The sequence below is a fragment of the Erinaceus europaeus genome, chromosome 22 (assembly GCF_950295315.1).
Source record: "Erinaceus europaeus chromosome 22, mEriEur2.1, whole genome shotgun sequence".
NCBI lineage: Eukaryota > Metazoa > Chordata > Mammalia > Eulipotyphla > Erinaceidae > Erinaceus > Erinaceus europaeus.
In genome coordinates this window covers 278096-298577 of record NC_080183.1, presented here as the reverse complement: position 1 = coordinate 298577, position 20482 = coordinate 278096, and the positions used below count along the sequence as shown (strand labels likewise).

Below are 20482 nucleotides of genomic sequence, written 5' to 3'. Positions count from 1 at the left end.
CTTTAGAGGAGAGAGCTCTTCAGGGCACAGTCCCTTGTAAGGTGTTTTCATGGGGTTACTGTTAGTTTCAATACTCTTCAGGGCACAGTCCCTTGTAAGGTGTTTTCATGGGGTTACTGTTAGTTTCAATACTCTTCAGGGCACTGTCCCTTGTAAGGTGTTTTCATGGGGTTACTGTTAGTTTCAATACTCTTCAGGGCACTGTCCCTTGTAAGGTGTTTTCATGGGGTTACTGTTAGTTTCAATACTCTTCAGGGCACAGTCCCTTGTAAGGTGTTTTCATGGGGTTACTGTTAGTTTCAGTACTCTTCAGGGCACAGTCCCTTGTAAGGTGTTTTCATGGGGTTACTGTTAGTTTCAATACTCTTCAGGGCACAGTCCCTTGTAAGGTGTTTTCATGGGGTTACTATTAGTTTTAATACTGGAGGCATTTTAATTTTAGAAACTGCCTTTTGTGGAGCTGTATGTTAACAAATTCACATTTTTTAAAGCTACATAAATACAGTCTGGTGTTGCTCTTTTTTATATGAATAAATTTTAAAATATTTATTAATTTATTTATTGGGTAGAGACAGAGAAAATGAGAGGAATGGGGAAGATAGTGAGGAAGAGAGACAGACACCTGCAGCCCTGCTTCACCACTTTTGAAGCTTCCCCTCTGCAGGTGGAGACCAGGGTCTTGAACCTGCGTCTGTGGGCCCTGTTAGCACGTGAGCTCAGCCAGGTGCGCCATCACTGGCCCTGTTAGCACGTGAGCTCAGCCAGGTGCGCCATCACTGGCCCTGTTAGCATGTGAGCTCAGCCAGGTGCGCCATCACTGGCCCTGTTAGCACGTGAGCTCAGCCAGGTGCGCCCTCACTGGCACTGTTAGCACGTGAGCTCAGCCTGGCGAGCCATCACTGGCCCAGGCATTCCTCTTCTTCACCCTGGTTACTTTGTGAAAGTGTAATCCCTCCAATTAGTGAGTAAACTCTTGGATGGTATCTTTGGTTTACTGTATCTTTACTAAGGATGATGTTTTTGAAAAGGTGTTTGACACTTCTTTATCAGAAAATGTTTACGATACGCCCCTTTCTTTGAAAAATATTTTTGAATTGAATTAGTTTTCAACTTGCTCTGTTAAAGGAAAAATATGTAATTATTTTATAATTTGTCTTTTTTTTAAGACTATTTCTTAATGAGAAAGGCGGAGAGAGAGAAAGAACCAGATACCACTCTGGTGCATGTGCTGCCGTGGCTTGAACTCTGGACCTCATGCTTGAGAATCCAATGCTTTATCCATTGCACCACCTCCCGGACCACTAATTTTTGTTTTCTTATGTAGACTTCTAAAGCACAAGGATCAAACAACTCTGACCAAAGTGAAATTTGTAAACTTCAAAATGTCATTAAGGTAAGGTGAATTGTTAAGATTATGGCCATTGTACATCTAAAATTTGCTTATTGAAGTAAGAAGCTTAGTTGCCAGGAGGTGGCTCAGTGGGTAAAGCATCTCTAGCCTGTGTCAGTGCATGGACCAGAGTGACATCTAGTTCCTTCTCTCTTCTCCTGTCTCATGACTAATACTTAAAATCTGTTAAAAAAAAGAAAAAAGAAACTTATTTTTTAAATTTGTTTTTTGATATTTTAATTACATTTATTTATTTATTGGATAAACAGAGACAGCCAGAAATTGAGAGGAAGTGGGAGGTAGGGAGAGGGACAGAGAGACACCTGCATCTTTGCTTCACCACTTGTGAAACTTTCTTCTTGCAGGTGGGGACTGGGGGCTTGAACTCAGGTCCTTGCTCCTTGTTGTATGTGTGCTCCACCAGGTGAGCTACCACCTGATTCTTAAAAAAAGGAAATTACAAGCCTAAATTAAAGACTATTATAGAAGAGATAGATTATGATAGTCAGTTGTTTTACTGCCTTATATTTTCTTGATGCTTTATGACAAGGCATATAAAAGACCTCTCTCCAGAGTTACTTGATTCTGAATATTTTAAAAACATATTTGTTTATTGGATAGAGATTGAGAGAAATAGATAGAAGAGGGAGGTACAGAGGGTGGGACCTGCTACACCCAGGGGCTTGAACCTGGGTCCTTGCACATGGTGACTTGTATGCGCGTGTGCTACCACCCACCCCCACCTTGTGAATATTTAAGAGTCATGTTAGGGGCTTACCTGGTGGAGAGCAAGGTCCTGGCCCCCATCTGCAGGGGTCTCTCACTAGTGGGGGAACAGTATTGCAGGTGACTCTTTTCTGTCTCTCTGTCAACTCCCCTCAGCCCCCAAAGAAAAAAGAGAAAACATTCGTACAAGACAGATGGAGGTGGGAATAAGGCCAGAGCTGCAGTGGTCCCAGGACTCAGACTTGGCCTGTCAGGCTGTAAGTCCGGAGCTCTGCTTCTGTGCCGCCTCCCTGACCTCCAGTCTTGAACAGTTTTTCACTGTTTCTTTCTTCATTGTGGTTGTTTAGTCTAATGCAGTCTTCATCAAAGTCGATTTCCAAGGTTCTTGAAGTTAAAGGATATTGACAAAATAAAACTAATACTATTCATTGTAAATACCTATTAGTAAGTTCCATATATTTATGATAGTAATGAGTCGGTTTTAGTGTGTAAATTATTGTCAGGGTTGGAATTTTCAGTTTGATTTCTTGTCATGATAGTACTAGCTAGCATGGCGTTGTTGAGTTGGGCACATATTTGACCCTGGCCCTACTTGTCTGCTAAGTAACTTGCTAGTAAATAGTTTCTGTGTTGGGCCAACCGTAGAGGCAGATTGTGGGCAAAGTCTTGACTGTGATACGGCTGACTTTTGTTTTATTAAAGGAACTTAAGCAGAAGCGGAGTCAGGACCTCGACGACCATCAGCACGAGATGTCTGCCCTGCAGAATGCGCACCAGCAGAAGCTGACAGAGATCAGCCGCCGGCATCAGGAGGAGCTGACAGACTATGAGGGGCGGATTGAAGAGCTGGAAAGCCTGTTACAGCAAGGTTACTAGTTTCACTAATTTGACAGATCACGTGATTGGGTGGGGGAAAGTGTAGGGGGCTGAGTCTGGAGCCTCATACACACAAAGCATGTACTCTTATCACTGAGCTGTATCTCCAGCCTCTAGATTACTTAGACGGCAAAGCAAGCCCTAGAAGACCAAGACACTGATGTAAACAAAGATTAAAGCTTTTTTTATTTTTTTAACTTAGTTCATTCATTTATTGAATAGAGACAGAGCAGCCAAGAGGGAAGGGGGAGATAGGGAGAGAGTGGGGGGGTACGCCTGTAGCCCTGCTTCACTGCTCCTGATGCTTTTTCTCTGCAGGTGAGGCCTAGGGGCTTGAACCAGGGTCCTTGTGCGCTGTCACATGTGTGCTATAATGGGTGCACTGCTGCTTGACCCTAAACTCACATTAAGCCTTAAAGGAGGACCAGATGCTCAGCCCCTCACCTGCTGCTGGCACTAGGCCCTGTGAATGGAGGCGCCTCTGGGCCTTTCTTGTAGCTGTCATACACAGATGTCCTTGGACCTCTGGCGTATTTCCCTTTCACATCCAGTTGTTTGAAATAGCATCTTTTCCTCAACTATTTCATATGATTTGCTCATGGTTTTAACCTTTTATACTGAGATCTTTTTTCCCCAGAGCAGGCTTTGGTTTTTAGCAGAATCGAGCAGGCACACAGCCTGCCTTCCTAGCCTGGCCTGCTGTCAGCATCTCTCCTGAGTGGGACTTCGTTCTCCTACCATGGAGGAGCCTGTTTTCACACTCCAGCCACCAGAGCCTGTAGTTTAGTCCCCTTAGTGCTGAAGGCCTGGCAGGTGTGCAGTGCTGCACTGTTGTCTCCCACGGGGTGTTTCTGCCCTGACATGCTCTGGTCCTGCCTCCTTTTCTCTACGCTCTGACTCCACTCCCCACCTCTGAGCTCTTAATTGTCTTCAGTTTTAACTTTTCCAGAATGTTATGTAGTTTGAATCATAAAGTTCTGTTACCTTCTCAGGTTGTCGTTTTTTACTGACCAACATGCATTTCAGGTTCTTCTGTGATTTTCATGACTTGACAACTGATTGCTTCTTAGCTTTGAATATTATTCCATAGTTTACTCATTCAGTTCCTGAAGGACTTCTTGGTTCCTTTGCAGTTATTGACAACTGTGAATAAACAGCTCTTATCACTATTGTTATTCAGAGTGTTTGTGTGTGTGCGCATATGTGTGCATTTTCAGTTCCTTGGGGAAAATGCCGGGAAGTCCTGGAGTAACAGGCTTGTATGATGGAGCATGTTGAGCTGTGTGAAAACCACTGAGCTTCTTCCAACATGACTGGTTTGCTTTCCCACCAGCCGGGGGGTCAGGCCCCCTTTGCTCTGTGTCTTCACCAGTGTTTCGGTGGTGTCACCGCTCCATTCTGTGCCTTTCTAATTGCAGTGTGATGTTGGCAGCCCTATTTTAACTTTCCTCTCACAGCTGACTGAGTTGCAAGTTTGTTAGACCTTCCTGTTATGCATAGCAGGCTGTTCATGTCTTGGCATTTGCTACTTGATTACCTTGGCTTTTTGTTTGTGTTCTAGGTGAAACAGGGGACCATGAAATGGGAAAGACGATTCAGTTTCTACAAAATGAAAAAGTTGAATCTACAAGAAAAATTGAAGAGCTGGAAGATAAAATTAAGAATATAAGTGAAAAATTATCTTCTTCAGAAAATGACAGAGCTGTGTTGAGGAGAGAACAAGAACCACTAGTTGTGGAAAGCAGGCAGATAATAGAAGAATGTGAAGCCGTGAAGTTGGAATATAGGAAGCTAGAACCCTGTGCTGTGGAAGAGTCTACATCTGTGGCAGTACAGGGAGTCGAGGTTGCTCCTGGTAAGTTTATCAGTGGGAAAAGAAGTATTCAGGCCTTCAGTGTGTGGTCTTAGGTGAAATGTTTTGTGCTTGCTTCTGATTGGAGTTTTCACTTAATGCTGATAGTTTTTAGAGACAAAGCCTTGGCTACCTCAGTGCTCAGTGTAGTTGTAGTTGTTGTCATAGCTGTTGTTGCTGTTGGATAGGACAGAGAGAAATCGAGAGAGGAGGGGAAGACAGAGAGGATGAAAGACACCTGGAGTTTAAACTTTGGTGGACATACTATATTTTCATGATGAATTTTATCTCTTCCCATTCTCCTAACACTCTGAGCTTCCTGTTTAACTCCTTTGTTTTTTAAATTTATATCTTTTATTTATTTTCTTTTATTTTAACGAGAAAGAGTAGATACAGTGGGAAAGATACAGAGAGAGAGAGAGAGAGAGAGACCAGAACACTGCTGAGCTCTAGCTTCTGGTGGTGCTGGGGATTGAACCCGGGACCTCAGAGCCTCAGGCTCGAAAGCTTTGGCAGAACCAATATGCTGCCTTCCCAGCCCCATTTGGCTCCTTACACAGACACTGTCTCTGCACTGTCTCTTTGTGCTGCTTCCTCTGTGCAGAGTCTGTTTCCCTCACCTCTTAGTGTCCCCGCCCAGTGGGAGGCCCCGAGTGCCTGCCCTTCCCGCTTAGGCACTTGCCTTTTCTCACCACTGGAACCTACTTTGTGCTGCCCATGTCCCAGTGAGCTGCAGCCAAGTATCTACTTGCTGATTTCCCTCGGAGTCGTCAGCTTGAGGGCATGCGGAAGCCTTCTGTATGTTTCTGCCCTAATGTCTAGGAGCTGGCTTCAGAGCGAGTGTCCGGCATTTCCACAGTAAGTGTGGGCTGAGTGACTTCCCCCGACCTCATGGCGTTCTAGAAGTCTTTGTGTTCTTTTTCTGATTAGCACCTGTCTCTAATACCAGATTAGAGAATTTTCTCTCTTGCCTTGTGTAAAAGTCACATTAGGTAATTGAAAGATTATTGTATAGTGGCAAAATATGTTTATTCTTTATAAAGTTTCTTTCTCCTAATCTTAGTCCTTATACTGTGTCCTGCTCTACACATGAAACGACTCCTTTTGAAACCCAATATTGTGTCTTACCAAGGCAATGACATGCGACTCACCAGAATATAATTCTTTTTTTAAATATATTTATTCCCTTTTGTTGCCCTTGTTGTTTTATTGTTGTAGTTATTGTTGTTGTTAGTGATATCATCGTTGTTGGATAGGACAGAGAGAAATGGAGAGAGGAGTGGATGACAGAGAGGGGAGAGAAAGACAGACACCTGCAGACCTGCTTCACTGACTGTGAAGCGACTCCCCTGCAGGTGGGGAGCCGGGGGCTCGAACTGGGATCCTTATGCGGGTCCTTGCACTTTGTGCCACCTGCGCTTAACCTGCTGCGCTACTGCCCGACTCCCCCAGAATATAATTCTAACTCTTTATGCCATAGAACTGAATTTTTGTTTAAAGAATTTATTTATTTATTCATGAGAAAGACAGGAGGAGAGAAAGAACCAGCCATCACTCTGGTACATGTGCTGCCAGGGATCGAACTCAGGACCTCACGCTTGACAGTCTAGTGCCTTAGCCACTGCACCACCTTCCGGACCACAGAACTGAATTTTAACACAGCTTTTAACGGACATTTACATCATGGTTAATGTAATATAGCCAAAATGAAAATGCAAAAACCAAAGATACATTGCATTGAGAAGTGATAGGGCTTGCTGTTAATACTTATACACATACTGGGTGGTGGCGTACCTAGGTAAAACACACCTGGCAGTGCACAAGGACCCAGGTTCTAACGCCCAGTCTCCATTCCGGGGGGAGCTTCAGGAGTGGTCGGACAGTGTTTCAGCTGTCTCTCTCTGTCCCTCACTATCCCCCTTCCCTCTCAGTTCCTCTTTGTCTCTGTCCAACAAAGAAAGCGACAAAAACTTCTCTGGGCCAAGAGCTGTTTCACGCAGTGGAGCAAACACCGCCTCACGCGCCAGGCTTGCTTTGAACCCTCCCGCCAGGAGCTCTGTGGCACTGGAGGGCCCCGTGAATAGTAGAGTGTTGTGGTGTCTCTCTACTCTCCCTTCTCCTGTGAAACCGAGGGGTGGAGCTGAAGCGGGAAGGAGAACCAGCCTGGGAACAGCAGAATCACACACCTGTGAGGCTCTGTGCTTCAGAAGCAAACGTCCGTGAGGAAATCAAGCTTACTTCAACTGGGTTTCGTTTCTTGTTCTAATATACAAGACACCTATGGTTTTCAGGAATTTTAAGTCACTTTAATTGGTTGTTTTTATAGATGCTGAAGACGAAGTAAGGACATTGAATAACTTACACCAGGTAAATTCCTTCTAAGAGAGAAAGCTTTGGATTTATCAAGAAAAAAAAATATATTGATAACTATAGTGCTTATTTTGTGACTAGAAAATTGAATGTGAATTTACCTCAAAAACTTTGATGATTAAAAACAGAAACCTGCATCATAGGTTGACATAACTTTAAATGTAAAAATGCAAGTGTCATCTCTTTACAGGTTAATCTGACCAGAGCCATGTGTGTAGGCACAGTGCAAGCAGATCTACCAAGAACAAGGGAGCGCGACTTCTCTTGTTGAATTCAGAGTCTTTCCTTTTCCTCAGAATTACAGATTATTTTGTAAATAGACACATTTCAAATATAACACAGATGTTCTCTACAAAATGAGTGGCTGGCTTAAGTGGTCCAGAATTGTGTATGTGTAACATTTTTTTAAAATTGCTTTGTTGGGGGATTGATGGTTTATAGTTGACAGTAAAATGCAATAGTTAGTACATATGCAGCAGCATGTGTATGACTTATTATCACTGAAGACACAGTGACTGAAAATCCAGTTATAGCTTGCCTGTTTCTTTTTTCATAAACTTGAAATTTCTTACTATCTGAAAGTACCGTTTTACTGTTTTTGTAGGAGAAGCTTGTTGAAGATAATCTAAAATTTAAAACACGTGTCCAGCTTTTAGAAAAAGAACACATGTTATTGAGTCAAGAGAAGGTGAGTGTGTTCATAGTGGGGCAGATCACAGTCACTGCGGGACCTTTCTGTCAGACGTGGAGCTATTCAGAGTCTGACTCTGACCTCGCTGGTGCTTGGGCAAGGTCCAGAGTGTGAGGCTGGCAGAGTTTGCACTTAGAGATAAGCTAGGCCACAGAGGGGCAGGCAGGGTTTGGCTTCAGAAGGCCTTGTGGCAGCTCATACAGGTGAGTGAATGTCTGGAGTGGGTGCTGCAGAGACTTGTCTGCTCCAGAGTTCTGGCTGCTGGATCCGAGTTTCTCAGTGGCGAGGGGGCAGAGGAGCATTTTTGGTGGCAGAAGTAGGGCAAAGTGTGGACAAGGCGCAAGGGTGAGGGTGTGTGTGTATGTGTGTGTGTGTGTGTGTGTGTGTCGACATTGATATCAAAGTGATATAAGATTCTGTATCAGAAATTCTAAATCTGAAAGCTTTTGTTTTTGTGGTTTTCCTAACAAAGCAAATAACGTTAGAAAGACTTAAGATTATTTTCACCATTCAGTGTTTCAGAATAAACTTATGAATTAGACAAGAATAAGAATTGTAAGACAGATGTTCTAATAGAGTTTTTTTTAAAAAAAAATTAATTAGGTGGGGGCAAGAGAGACCAGAGTATTTCTGTCACACATGTGATTCTGGGATCAAACTTGGGCCTCATCTTGCAAGTCCAGTGCTTTACCCACTGTGCCACCTTGTGAACCCCCTCCCCCCCAGTACAGTTTTCCCTGGTGTCTTTGATAAGGTCTGTGTCAGATTGTTTATAGGCATTTGAGGTCCTTAGGGTCTAGTCTCTCCATAGAAGTTTGATTCTTTTGAAATCTCTACTGATGAAAGACTTTACAGCAGCACAGTATCAGCAAACATGCAGAAGTTGGGCACGGAAGCAGAGGACTGTGCCACTTCTGGGTTTTAGAGGAGAAGCCTCCAGTCGGATCAAACATCAAATGTGCAGGAAAACGCTTGGGCTGTCAGAGGATCCTAGTCTGAGCCCAAGTTGGCAGGTGAAGGCAGGGAAGAGACCTCCTGTGGGTGAGGAAAGATCTCATGTCCCTTCAGAGGCTGGTAAGAGGGACATTTTCTTGACTGAATGAAAGGAGCCTTTTATTTTCTAATTATAACTAACTTTGAGTGAATGAGTTGATTTTTCTGCATCTTTAATATGTAACTGCTGATAACTGTTAGGCACTGGAAGGGAAGAGGGTCAGATGACCTGGGGCATTTAGGAAGGTGTGTGTGTGTGTGTGTGTGTGTGTGTGTGTGTGTGTAGAGAGAGAGAGAGAGAGAGAGAGAGAGAGGCAGCAGAGGCAGAGGCATCATGAAGGGTTTCCTGTGGGAAAGTGTTGGTGTGAGGAAGGTGGAGCTGGGAGACTAAATTACAGCCATTGGGCCCTAGCGCAGCGGGTTAAGTGCAGGTGATGCAAAGCTCAAGGACAGGTGTGAGGATCCTGGTTGGAGCCCCGGCTCCCCACCTGTAGGGGAGTCACTTCACAGGCAGTGAAGCAGGTCTGTAGGTGTCTGTCTTTCTCTCCCCCTCTCTGTATTCCCCTCCTCTCTCTATTTCTCTCTGTCCTATCCAACAACAATGACAACAATAACAGCAACAATAATAACAACACTTAAGCGACATGGGCAACAAAAGGGAATAAATAAACAAATAAATATTTTTTTAAAAGTACAGCCATTACAGCTTGTCAAGGCTCAATGAGGTCTTAAAATAGATAAAAATAAAACAAAAGAAATAAAGAGGTGATTAAAGGTGATAGCTTGTTGGGGGCCCCACAGGGGCACATCCAGTGGGTGCATGTGCTTCCATGGGCAAGGACCCAGGTTCAAGCTCCCATTCCTCACCTGCAGGGAGGAAGCTTCAGGAGTGGTGAAGCAGGGCTGCAAATGTCTCTCTGAAACTCTCTGTCTCCCTCTTTACTCTCAGTTTCTCTCTCGTCTTTATCCAATAAATAATAAAATATTAAAGACAAAGGCTATGGCTTGTTGAATCTTATTTATCCTTGCTAAGGTATTATTTAGTAATATATTCAACACTGAACATTCAAAATCGAGTCCCAAGTTTTGTTTATATATACGTATGTGTGCACACGGATAGGCAAGCTGTGCTTATATATACGCATGTGTGCACACGGATAGGCAAGCTGTGCTTATATATACGCATGTGTGCACACGGATAGGCAAGCTGTGCTTATATATACGCATGTGTGCACACGGATAGGCAAGCTATGTAATATCTGAATGCATCTTCTGTATATTTAACGTTTCGGTGTCTGTTCTTCAAATTTAACAGTATGATTTGTTTTTTTCCCCCCTTTTAAGGAAGAACTTCAGAAGTCACTTGTAAAAGTGAGCAGTGAATGTGAACTGCTGAGAAGTATAACCGCAGAAGGCCTAGATTCAGAATTACATGATTTAAGACTTAATTTGAAGGCAAAGGAAGAAGAGCTCAACGAGAGTCTTAATGAAAAGGAGATACTGAGATCTGAGTTAGAGGAACTAGACAAACAAAACCAGGAAGCGACCCAGGTAACACTTGGCGGAAGGGACCGAGCAGATCTCAGGAATGGCGGTGCTCAGCAGGCGTCGCAGAGGCTGGCAGGTTTCTGTCAGGTGCTGGTCAGTGAGCTTCTGGCTCCGTGTGCCGTCAGCGCCAGCTGCAACTGCTAAGCTCTGCCGAGTGCCTCACAAAACCCAGTGGGTGTGGCCACGTTCCACAAGCAGTTTATTCACAAACACCCCGTGGCTTGTAGAATGTGGACACCTGCCCCAGTAGAGAATAAATTCACTACCTCTGACTTTAAATCTGACCTCAAAAATGATAAGATAGATTCTCTGCAAGACACGTATAAGGCATGTTCATTTTATTGGGACTAGGTGTTTTTATCATTTTTATGGGGGAGGGCTTATGAGTTACAGTGCAGTCATGGCTGCCTGGGTACAGGTCACCACGAGGCAGGACTCCAGGTTCTCAGCAGCTCCTCTCCTCTTCCGTCCCCAGATCCCTTTGCTTTGATGTGACTCACCAGCCCGTCTACATTTCACTTTGTGTCCCCCCCATCCCTGTTTATAAGGATCTCCCCACTGCTAAGTGAGGAGATCATTCAGTATGTGTTTGTCCTTCTCTTTCTGGCTTATCTCACTTAACACGATGTCTTCAAGTTCCATGCAAGATGATGTAAAGGAGATGACTTCATCATTTTAAAAAAATATTTATTCCCTTTTGTTGCCCTTGTTGTTTTATTGTTGTAGTTATTATGGTTGTCGTCATTGTTGGATAGGACAGAGAGAAATGGAGAGAGGAGGAGAAGACAGAGAGGGGGAGAGAAAGACAGACACCTGCAGACCTGCTTCACCACCTGTGAAGCGACTCCCCTGCAGGTGGGGAGCCGGGGGCTCGAACCGGGATCCTTACGCCGGTCCTTGTGCTTTGCGCCACATGCGCTTAACCCGCTGTGCTACCGCCCAACTCCCGACATCATCACTTAAAAAAAAAAATTTATTTATTCCCTTTTGTTGCCCTTGTTGTTGTTTTTGTTGTAGTTATTATTGCTGTCATCATTGTTGTATAGGACAGAGAGAAATGGAGAGAGGAGGGGAAGACAGAGAGGAGAGAGAAAGACAGACACCTGCAGACCTGCTTCACCGCCTGTGAAGCGACTCCCCTGCGGGTGGGGACCCGGGGGCTCGAACCGGGATCCTTAACGCCAGTCCTTGCGCTTTGCGCCACGTGCGCTTAACCCGCTGCGCTACCGCCCAGCCTCCTGATTTCATCGTTTTTAACAGCTGAGTAATACTCCTCTGTGTCTACACACCAGATTGTTCTTTAGCCGTTCATCCACTGTTGGACATCTGGGTTGCTGCCAAGTTTTGGCTGTCACATCTTATGCTGCTGTGCACATCACTATATATAGATCTCTTCTGATGGGTGTTTTTGTTTCCTCCGGGTAAACCCCTAGGAGAGAAATTGCTGGGTCATAGGCTGGGTCCGTGTCCAGTGTTCTGAGAAATCTCCAGACTGTTTTGCGCAAGAGTTGGACCAGTTTGCATCCCCACCAGCAGTGCAGAAGCGTCCCCCATACACACACCCTCTCCAACATTTGTTGTTGTCCTTTCGAATGTATGACATTCTCACAGATGTAAAGCACTCTCTCGTTGTTGTCTTTATTTTCATTTCTCTGATAATTAATGACTTTGAATTGTTTTAAGTTTAGGAATATGTGAGGATATCCTCTTGATGACGTTTTAAGTCTTCTTTTAGATTCTAAAATGCATGAATATTTTAAAGTTAAATTCATTTTTCTTTCAGCACATGATTTTGATAAAAGACCAACTGGCAAAACAGCAAAATGAAGGTGATATCATCATCAGTAAACTAAAAAAAGATCTAATTGATGAAAAAAAGAGAGTTGAAGAACTAGAAGAAGAGAAAATGAACATTACTAAAGAGTTAGAGATACAGAAAGAAAAATTTGTTCACAGTGAACAGACCCTGAATGATTTGCAGGTAGCTAAACAGAAAATTGAGAATCAAATAGAAAATTTAGTAGATCAGCTAAACAAGTCACAGGAGAACAACATAAACATCCAGAAAGAGAACCTCAAACTTAGGCAGCACGTGCAGGGGCGCGCGCAGGAACTCGAGCAGGAACTCAGCTGTGTCCAGAGCGAACAGGCTCATTCTCCTGGAAGCCCTGGTAGGAGCGCTGAGAGTGACACGGTTACACAGCAGGCCACCGAAATCAAGGCCTTAAGACAAAGTCTTTCAGAAGTAGAACAGATGAATGAAAAGTTAAATAAGATTTCTTTTGATCTCAAGTTGGAAAATGAAAAGTTGGTTTTAGCATGTGACGATACGAGGCGTCAGCTGGAAGAAGCTATTTCTGGCCGCAATCAGATTTCTATAGAAAAAGACACTATAGTGGAGGCGCTGAGAGTGGAGAAAGAACAGGTAGAGGCAGAGTTATATCGCACCCAAAGGAGTCTGTCGGAGGAGGCAGACAAGCACGGGCAGACCGTGGAAGACCTGTCGGCAGCCCGCAGTTGCAGTGCCTCTGCTTTAGAGCAGGAACGCGAGCATTCAGTTAGGCTCAGTCGAGAGAAAGACTTTGAAATAGCGGAACTCAGAAAGACTATTGAGCAGATGCTCAGTGACCACAGTGAAACGAAAAAAACTTTGTCTTCTAGTTTAGAAAAGCAGAAGCAGTTGACACAACTTATAAACGAGAAAGAAATTTTTATTGAAAGGCTAAAAGGAAAAAGCTCAGAGTTGCAAGAGGAATTAAGAAAAAGTGAAAGTTTGAAGCAAGCGGTAGAGGAGAAGGAAAGGAGCCTCGGGTCTATGAAAGAAGAAAACAGCCACCTGAAGGAAGAGCTCGCGCGCCTGCGGGAACAGCCGGGCCGGGTCGTGCCTGGGCCCGGGCCCGGGGCTCTCGATGGGCCTCCGGAGCTAGAGCCTGAGCTGCCGCACCCGCACGCGATCAACAACGACCTGGAGGAGGAGCTAAACGAAGACCAAAGCCAAAGTCAAATGCGGCTGCTCCAGGCTTTGCAGGAGCAGAAAAAGGAGATGGATGAGATCACATACCAGCACGAGCAGATGAGGACCACACACACACGGCTCTTTCTAGACAAGGATGAGGAAATCATGCACCTGCAGAAAACAGTCGATAGAATCAAGGGCCAGTTGCGTGAAGGGAGACAGGATATCCCCACAGAGAATTCGGATATTTTCCAAGAAACGAAAGTGCAGAGCCTCAGCATAGAGAGTGGAAGTGAAAAGCATGATCTATCCAAAGCTGAGACAGAGAGACTAGTCAAGGGAATAAAAGAACGAGAGCTAGAGATCCAACTTCTAAACGAAAAGAACATGTCTCTGACTCGGCAGATCGATGAGCTGTCCAGAGACGAGGTCGGCAGACTGGCACAGATCATCCGGCAAAAAGACGTGGAGATAGAAACTCTTCACGCAAGGATCTCGTCCGCTTGTTACCCCCAGGAAGTAGTTTACCTTCAGCAGCAGTTGCAGGCCTACGCTATGGAGAGAGAGCAGGTCCTGGCTGTCCTGAGTGAGAAGACGCGGGAGAACAGCCACTTAAAAACGGAATACCACAGAATGATAGATACAATTGCTGCCAAAGAAGCAGCCCTCATCAAGTTGCAAGATGAGAACAGGAGACTGTCTGCCGAATCTGAAAGCAGCAGCCAGGACATGTTTAAGGAAACGGTGCAGAATTTGTCTCGGATCATTCGAGAAAAAGACATTGAGATCGATGCCCTGAACCAGAGGAGCCAGACGCTGCTCGAGGTGCTGCAGACGGCCGGCGCCGGCGCCGAGGCTGCGGATGTCAGCAGCAACCAGTTTGTGGAGCTTCTTCAGGAACGCGATAAACTGAGACAGCAGGTCAAGAAGATGGAGGAGTGGAAGCAGCAGGTGATGACCACGGTTCAGAACATGCAGCACGAGTCGGCTCAGCTTCAGGAAGAGCTGCACCAGCTTCAAGCACAAGTGTCGGTCGACAGTGATCACAGTTCCAAGTTGCAGGTGGACTACACTGGCCTGATCCAGAGTTATGAGCAGAATGAAACCAAACTCAAAACTTTTGGCCGGGAGTTAGCACAGGTTCAGCAGAGCATAGGGCAGCTCTGCAACACCAAAGACATTCTCTTAGGGAAACTCGATAGCATTTCCCCCCAGCTCTCTGGAGCACCTGGCGCTTCACCGTCTGTGGACTCTGATGGGACAGTGAAGTCAGAGCGACCGAGCGACTCCTCTCGGTCGCGTGAGCTAGAGATAGAGGAGCTCAGAAAGTCACTGCAGGAGAAAGACGCAGCCATCAGAACTCTCCAGGAAAATAACCACCGGCTGTCCGACTCCATTGCTGCCACCGCAGAGCTAGGGAGGAGAGAACACAGACAGACAGACTCACAGAGGCAGCAGCTGACGGAGAGGCTAGATGTCTTACAGAAGTCGCTGACTGAGAAAGACCTCTTAATCAAAGCGAAAAGTGACCAGCTGCTTTCTTTAAATGAAAGTCTCGCTAACAAAGTGAGCGAAAATGAACTCCTGAGACAAGCGGTAACAAACCTGAAGGAGAGGACACTGGGTTTAGAACTGGATATCTGTAAGCTCAAAGGGGAGAACGAAAAGCTCGTGGAGACGTCCAGGGGGAAGGAAGAAGGGTTTCAGGCCTTGCAGGAGACCAACATGAAGTTCTCCATGATGCTGCGAGAAAGAGAGTTTGAGTGCCACTCTCTGCAGGAGAAGTCTCTCACTTTGGAGCAGCTACTGAAAGACAGAGAGCAGGTATGTTGTGCACAGAGCCCTGGAGGGAGGGAGAGGGGACATTTTTAATGTGTCAGTCACCTTGCGACCTACTGTGAAGGGCAGCTTTGGTTCACACATTCATCCCAGATCATCTGTCGTCTCTCCCTGAATTATCAGACACTTCCAAATACTCTAGTACTTGACCATTCACAGCTTGAGGAGAGCAGTAGGACTTCAGTAGCAATCACTGTTCCCTTAGAAAGCAGAATAGTCTTACAAGAGGGATTTTGAATGTCTGCCCTTTGATGAGATTTCAGGAGTGCTTCGTTAATTGCTAATAATGCTTAGCATTTTAGCATTTCTTGTATATAGTGAGAAACTGTGTGAGCGAATGCTGTGTTTTACTATAACCTACAGTTAGAAATATGCTTTCAGTCGTGGAGCGGGGATGCATCTGGGTGTGTAAAGCTGAAGTTTTCAGGGACCGGGAATTAGCACCACTGCCTGTAATAGGCGGAGGCCTGAAGGACCTGTTGCACTGGGTTTTCCTTCCTGTGAGTGAGAGCCTGCAGCAACACTTCTTATTGATGAGGTGCCAGGGCTCAAACCCAGGACCTCACCCCTGCAGGATGTGAGGATGTAGGGAGCATTTCTCTCCTAATCTCTAGCACCAAAGCTATTGGGCTAAGCAACCTTCTTGGCTCTAAATGGACTTTTCTTTCTTCTCCTCCTTGGCTCTAAATGGACTTTTCTTTCTTCTCCTCCTTGGCTCTAAATGGACTTTTCTTTCTTCTCCTCCTTGGCTCTAAATGGACTTTTCTTTCTCCTCCTCCTCTTCCTCCTCCTTTTTTCACCAGAGCACTTCTTGGCTCTGGCTTATGTGTGGGGAATTGAACCTGGGGCTTTGGAGCCTCGGGCAAATGAAACACTTTGCGCACTCTATCTTACTAAGAGTGTGCTGAAGGCCTTGTGGTGGGCCACACAGTGATAGATGTAAGAAGGTTCACTTTTTCTTTTTTGCAGAGCCTTTGGACTCTGGCTCCTCTGCTCTGGGTGCTAGAGACTAGGAGAGAAATGCCCCCTACGTGTTTCTTGAGCACCTCTGTGCTCCAGGCACAAGATCCCAGTGATTGGCTGCTCTCGAGAAGTTTGGGGTTGGAGTTTAGGGATGTTTGATGTTGTCTTCACATGATGAGAAGCCTCAGCTCAGCTCCCCCTTTCTCGCCTCTAAGGAGGATGGACACTGGCAGTTTTGACCTGCCCTTTCAGCTGTAGCTTCTCGCCTCTAAGGAGGATGGACACTGGCAGCTTTGACCTGCCCTTTCAGCTATAGCTTCTTGCGGTGCTACCATGTGACTGGCACTGAAAGCTCTTAAGAGTCCAGAGGCTTCTTGTTCACGAACCAAAGCTAGGAACAGTGACTTAATCTTCAAGAGAGGAAGCTTCACATATCTTCTCCCTCTGCGATGTTGAGCCCCATCCACACTTACAGATTGAAAGCTGACATTTTGTCAAAACCTGCCTGTGTTCCAGGAAGCTTCCCTAAGTCAGTTCAACGGTGCTTAAGGATTTTATAAGTTGAAAGTAATTAGCACAACCTAGTTTTTCCAATGTACAATATAAGCTGACTAGTACTTTTAGGATATATTGTGATAGGTATAATAACTTTTTTAGAGAGAGGTGGGGGGTGGGTGGGATGGGCAGGCTTCCTCTACGCAGTGGGGGCCGGGTTCAAGCCCCGGTCTCACACGGCAAGACAGTGCAGCTGTCGGGGTAAGCTGCTTCACCCGCCCTAAGTAACATCTCTTTTCAGAGAGAAACAGGGTGGTCTCAACAGATCTTCAGTTCTGCTTTTAAGCATCTGTTCTTTCATTGTAATGATACTTTCTTAAAATTTATTTATTTACATTTATTTATTGGATAGAGACAGTCAGAAATCGAGAGGGAAGGGGGTAGAGATAGAGAGGGAGAGAGACAGAGAGACACCTGCAGCCCTGCTTCCCCACTCGCAAAGCTTTCCCACTACAGGTGGGGAGGGGTGCTCAAACCACGGTCCTTGCGCATTGTAACCTGTGCGCTCAGCCAGGTGCGCCACCACCCGGCCTCTACTTTCTTCTTAAACCTGAAAAGTGATTTGGACAATATTGGCTTCACTGCCCAGGATGGAATGTTGAGATACAAAGAACAAAAGGTTTTACAGTTGAGTCTTGGTGATTTGTCCCGGGTGTGTCCCATGTTCTTACAGAGACGGAAGGCACAGATAAAGATCTGGGAGGACCTGAGAGCATGAGTCAGTCCATACGACAGGCGCATCCAGAACAGGAAGCGGTTGGTCGTGAACACTGGCACCCTTTGTGGGCCTTTTAATTTCACAGGCCTACGTTTGCAGTGGGGCTTATATTTTTTTCTGCTGTCACTGATATATCTTGCTTGTGTGGAACACGTCCTGGAGTAAGTTTTCACAGCCATCGAGCTTTTCTTAAATTAGTGCTGAGATAAAGTGTTCTCTGCAGTGGGCTGTGCGGAGAAATGGCGTGCCGCCTTCTTCTGTCTGGCCCCCGACACTTCCTCACAACTGCGTATTGCTGATGCGGACACGCACACACCACACGGCTCCCTCCTCCCTCCCTCCCTCTCTCACTCTTAGCACACCTCTCACTCCTCACATTCTTTTGGGTGAGTCAGGGTTTTGTGACCACTTTGTTACATAGGGCAGATTTTAGAGACCTTGTGTCTTTTGGGTTCTTTTAAAACTATTTCTGATAACCATTGTCTTTGAGAATATGTAGTTTTAGACCGTCAGAAAAGCGGCAAAGCCAGAGGTCCTGGTGACCCCGGGTCCACTTACCTTGGTTCTTGAGACAGTGTGTTTCTGGGGGACATTCATAGCAGCCAGGAGCCGGTGTGATCCTGTGGCTAATGTCATATGGAGGCGTCCCTTCACTGTGTCTAGTGTGCTTTCCCTATTCCTGGGTGCCTTCCGGGACAACACGCGCGTTTCACCCTCATGTCTTCTTAGGCTTTTGTAGACTGACGAATTCTCAGACGTTCCTGAGTTTCGGGTGTCCTTTGCATGCTAACTATCTGTATTTTTAGATGCTGACTCTATTTTAATTCTGTCATATGACAAAAGTATCTCTCATTGATGTTTTTCTCTTTAAAACCATGGTTGTTTCTTTCCAAAAGGGCAAGACCGGGGAGCTAAACCAGCTTTTAAACGCAGTTCAGAAAATGCAGAAGGAGACGGCTGTGTTTCAGCAAGAGAGAGACCAGGTCACGCTGGCACTGAAGCAGAAGCAGATGGAGAACAGTGCCCTGCAGACCGAGGTAGTAGCTCGCTGTGGAGAAGCCGATCCCAGCAGACTTACTGGCCGGCGCAAAGCACCATCCCGCAGGCACCACCAGCTGTGGTCCTTTTTAAATCTCCCTCTGACTTGCTGTGGTGGGGTCCGATCTCCTAGAGCACGTTTAATTCAGCTTTCAAAAGTGAAAGCCATGGCATATCTTGGGCATGAGGAAGTTGCCCACCCATAAAGATCCAATTTTCATTTGACCACTAGGAATGATCTTACAAAGTAAAATTCCAGATAAATGCTCACAAAGGTTTCGGGAAACTTGCCTTTTCCTTGTGTCAATGCATCCTGAGCAGTCTGGGAAAGTATCATACAATTCATGCCTTTGATATGGGGGAGAGACGTGTCAGCAGAGCGATCTGGGCGGGCGGGCGGGAAAAGGAGTATTTTACAGAAAAGTAAAGAAGTGTCTCTACCTAGGTTCAGCTTTTACGTGACAAGGAATCACGCTTAAACCAAGAACTAGAGAGATTGCGGAACCACCTTTTAGAATCAGAAGATTCCTACACCCGGGAAGTGTTGGCTGCTGAGGACAGAGAGGCTAAACTCAAAAAGAAGGTCTCGGTGTTGGAGGAGAAGCTGGCTTCGTCCTGCAGCGCAATGGAAAACGCAAGGTGACTAAGCGTGAGCACTAGCTGGGCTCAGCTCACGTGTCGCGATCAGTAAGAGTCTTTGATACGTCACCTCCTTTTATTCTCACAGGATTCCTCCTCTCTGTCTCACAGGTGACAAGACTGGGGCCGTAGCGTGCGGCAACCTGCCCGGGGCACGCTGGGTGTGTGTGGGCGCACAGCTGGGTCTCTGGCCTTGGCCACACTGCCATCCACACGAGGTCTTGAATCCTAAGCATGGCTCCCGAGAACGAAGCCTTGCCTCTGACCTTTGCAGGGCCTGAGCTCAGCTCTGACTGATCCGTGTATCTGTGGTTTATCTGTAGAGTGCTGCTCAGCTCTGGCTTACCGTGGTGTCAAGGACTGACCCTGGGCACTGAAAAGCTTGGGCACAAAGGTGTTTTGCATCACCATTGTGCTGACCCCTGCTCACTGATGTGACTTTGATTTTCATCAGGTGAATAAGGCTGAGCAAGGTTTGCTGTGACACATGGCCGGAGACTAAAAGCAACAGCAGGAAGGCGTCTTGGTTTAGCACATGTCTGACGGACTAGGTCCCTGCTAACATCTTTTTAGATCTTATTTCTCTCAGTAAAACTCTTTCTCTGTTAAAGATGTCTTACTTCCCACTTGGAGAAAACCCCTCCTTGACACCCTTCCTACCACGCCTATTTAGAGTTTAGTAAACCGGGTTCCACTCAGCCCTGAAGTTCCTGGTTGCCGGGTTTTGAGCCCTCACTCAGCCCCGTGTAACACCTGGTCTTTGCTGACTTTCTGATGGGGTCCCAGTTCTTCAGCCTTTTAGTCGCCCCGTGAGTGATCTTGTGAGTCTGTTTGCTGGTTGTCAGTCAAGTGGAGTGGAGTTTGGAGGTGTTGTCTCCCGAGTCTCAGTTGACTGCTCTTTCCACAAGAGGGCGCTGTCGGGTTACGTCTTCGCTGTGAGCCGCCCTTAGTGGGCTTTAAGGCATCCATGGCAAAAAGACACATTCATTTTCATGAAGCACATTAATGACGTGATGCTGTCTAGATGCAGTGTAGATCTCTAGGGATTGCTGCTTTTGTTTGTTTTGGGAGGGGAAGCATAGAGGCATATGTAACATATATGGAAAAACGATAATTAACTAGTAACCAGGTAGTTAACAGGAATGGCATATAACATTTGGAAATTGTGATTCCACTGTGGTTACAAATGTCAAAAGCAAAAGCTTGTCTTCAAGTCCATTGCTTTTGACGCTAGATAAATGAAGTTCTAAGGTGCCTTAAAATGTACATTTTTATGATAAACTATGTAAAAGTTTTAGTCTGAAAATAGGAAGGTTTGGGGTTATTTG

General features: G+C 45.7%; 1 protein-coding gene across 15 annotated transcripts in view; it reads left to right on the top strand.

The window, feature by feature from the left end:
* TRIP11 (thyroid hormone receptor interactor 11) overlaps window positions 1-20482 on the top strand; it is a 72384-nt gene that overhangs the window by 20885 nt on the left and 31017 nt on the right. For 13 of the 15 annotated variants that reach the window (XM_060180923.1, XM_060180931.1, XM_060180930.1 and 10 more), the window contains 9 exons: window positions 1325-1393; window positions 2819-2984; window positions 4554-4847; window positions 7171-7211; window positions 7819-7902; window positions 10243-10449; window positions 12230-15226; window positions 18374-18514; window positions 18961-19154. In XM_060180923.1, the coding sequence (XP_060036906.1) occupies window positions 1325-1393; window positions 2819-2984; window positions 4554-4847; window positions 7171-7211; window positions 7819-7902; window positions 10243-10449; window positions 12230-15226; window positions 18374-18514; window positions 18961-19154 (4193 nt within the window). Of the gene's footprint in view, window positions 1-1324; window positions 1394-2818; window positions 2985-4553; window positions 4848-7170; window positions 7212-7818; window positions 7903-10242; window positions 10450-12229; window positions 15227-18373; window positions 18515-18960; window positions 19155-19265; window positions 20390-20482 lie in introns of those variants that run through there. The other 2 variants (XM_060180937.1, XM_060180929.1) reach the window with 2 other exon arrangements.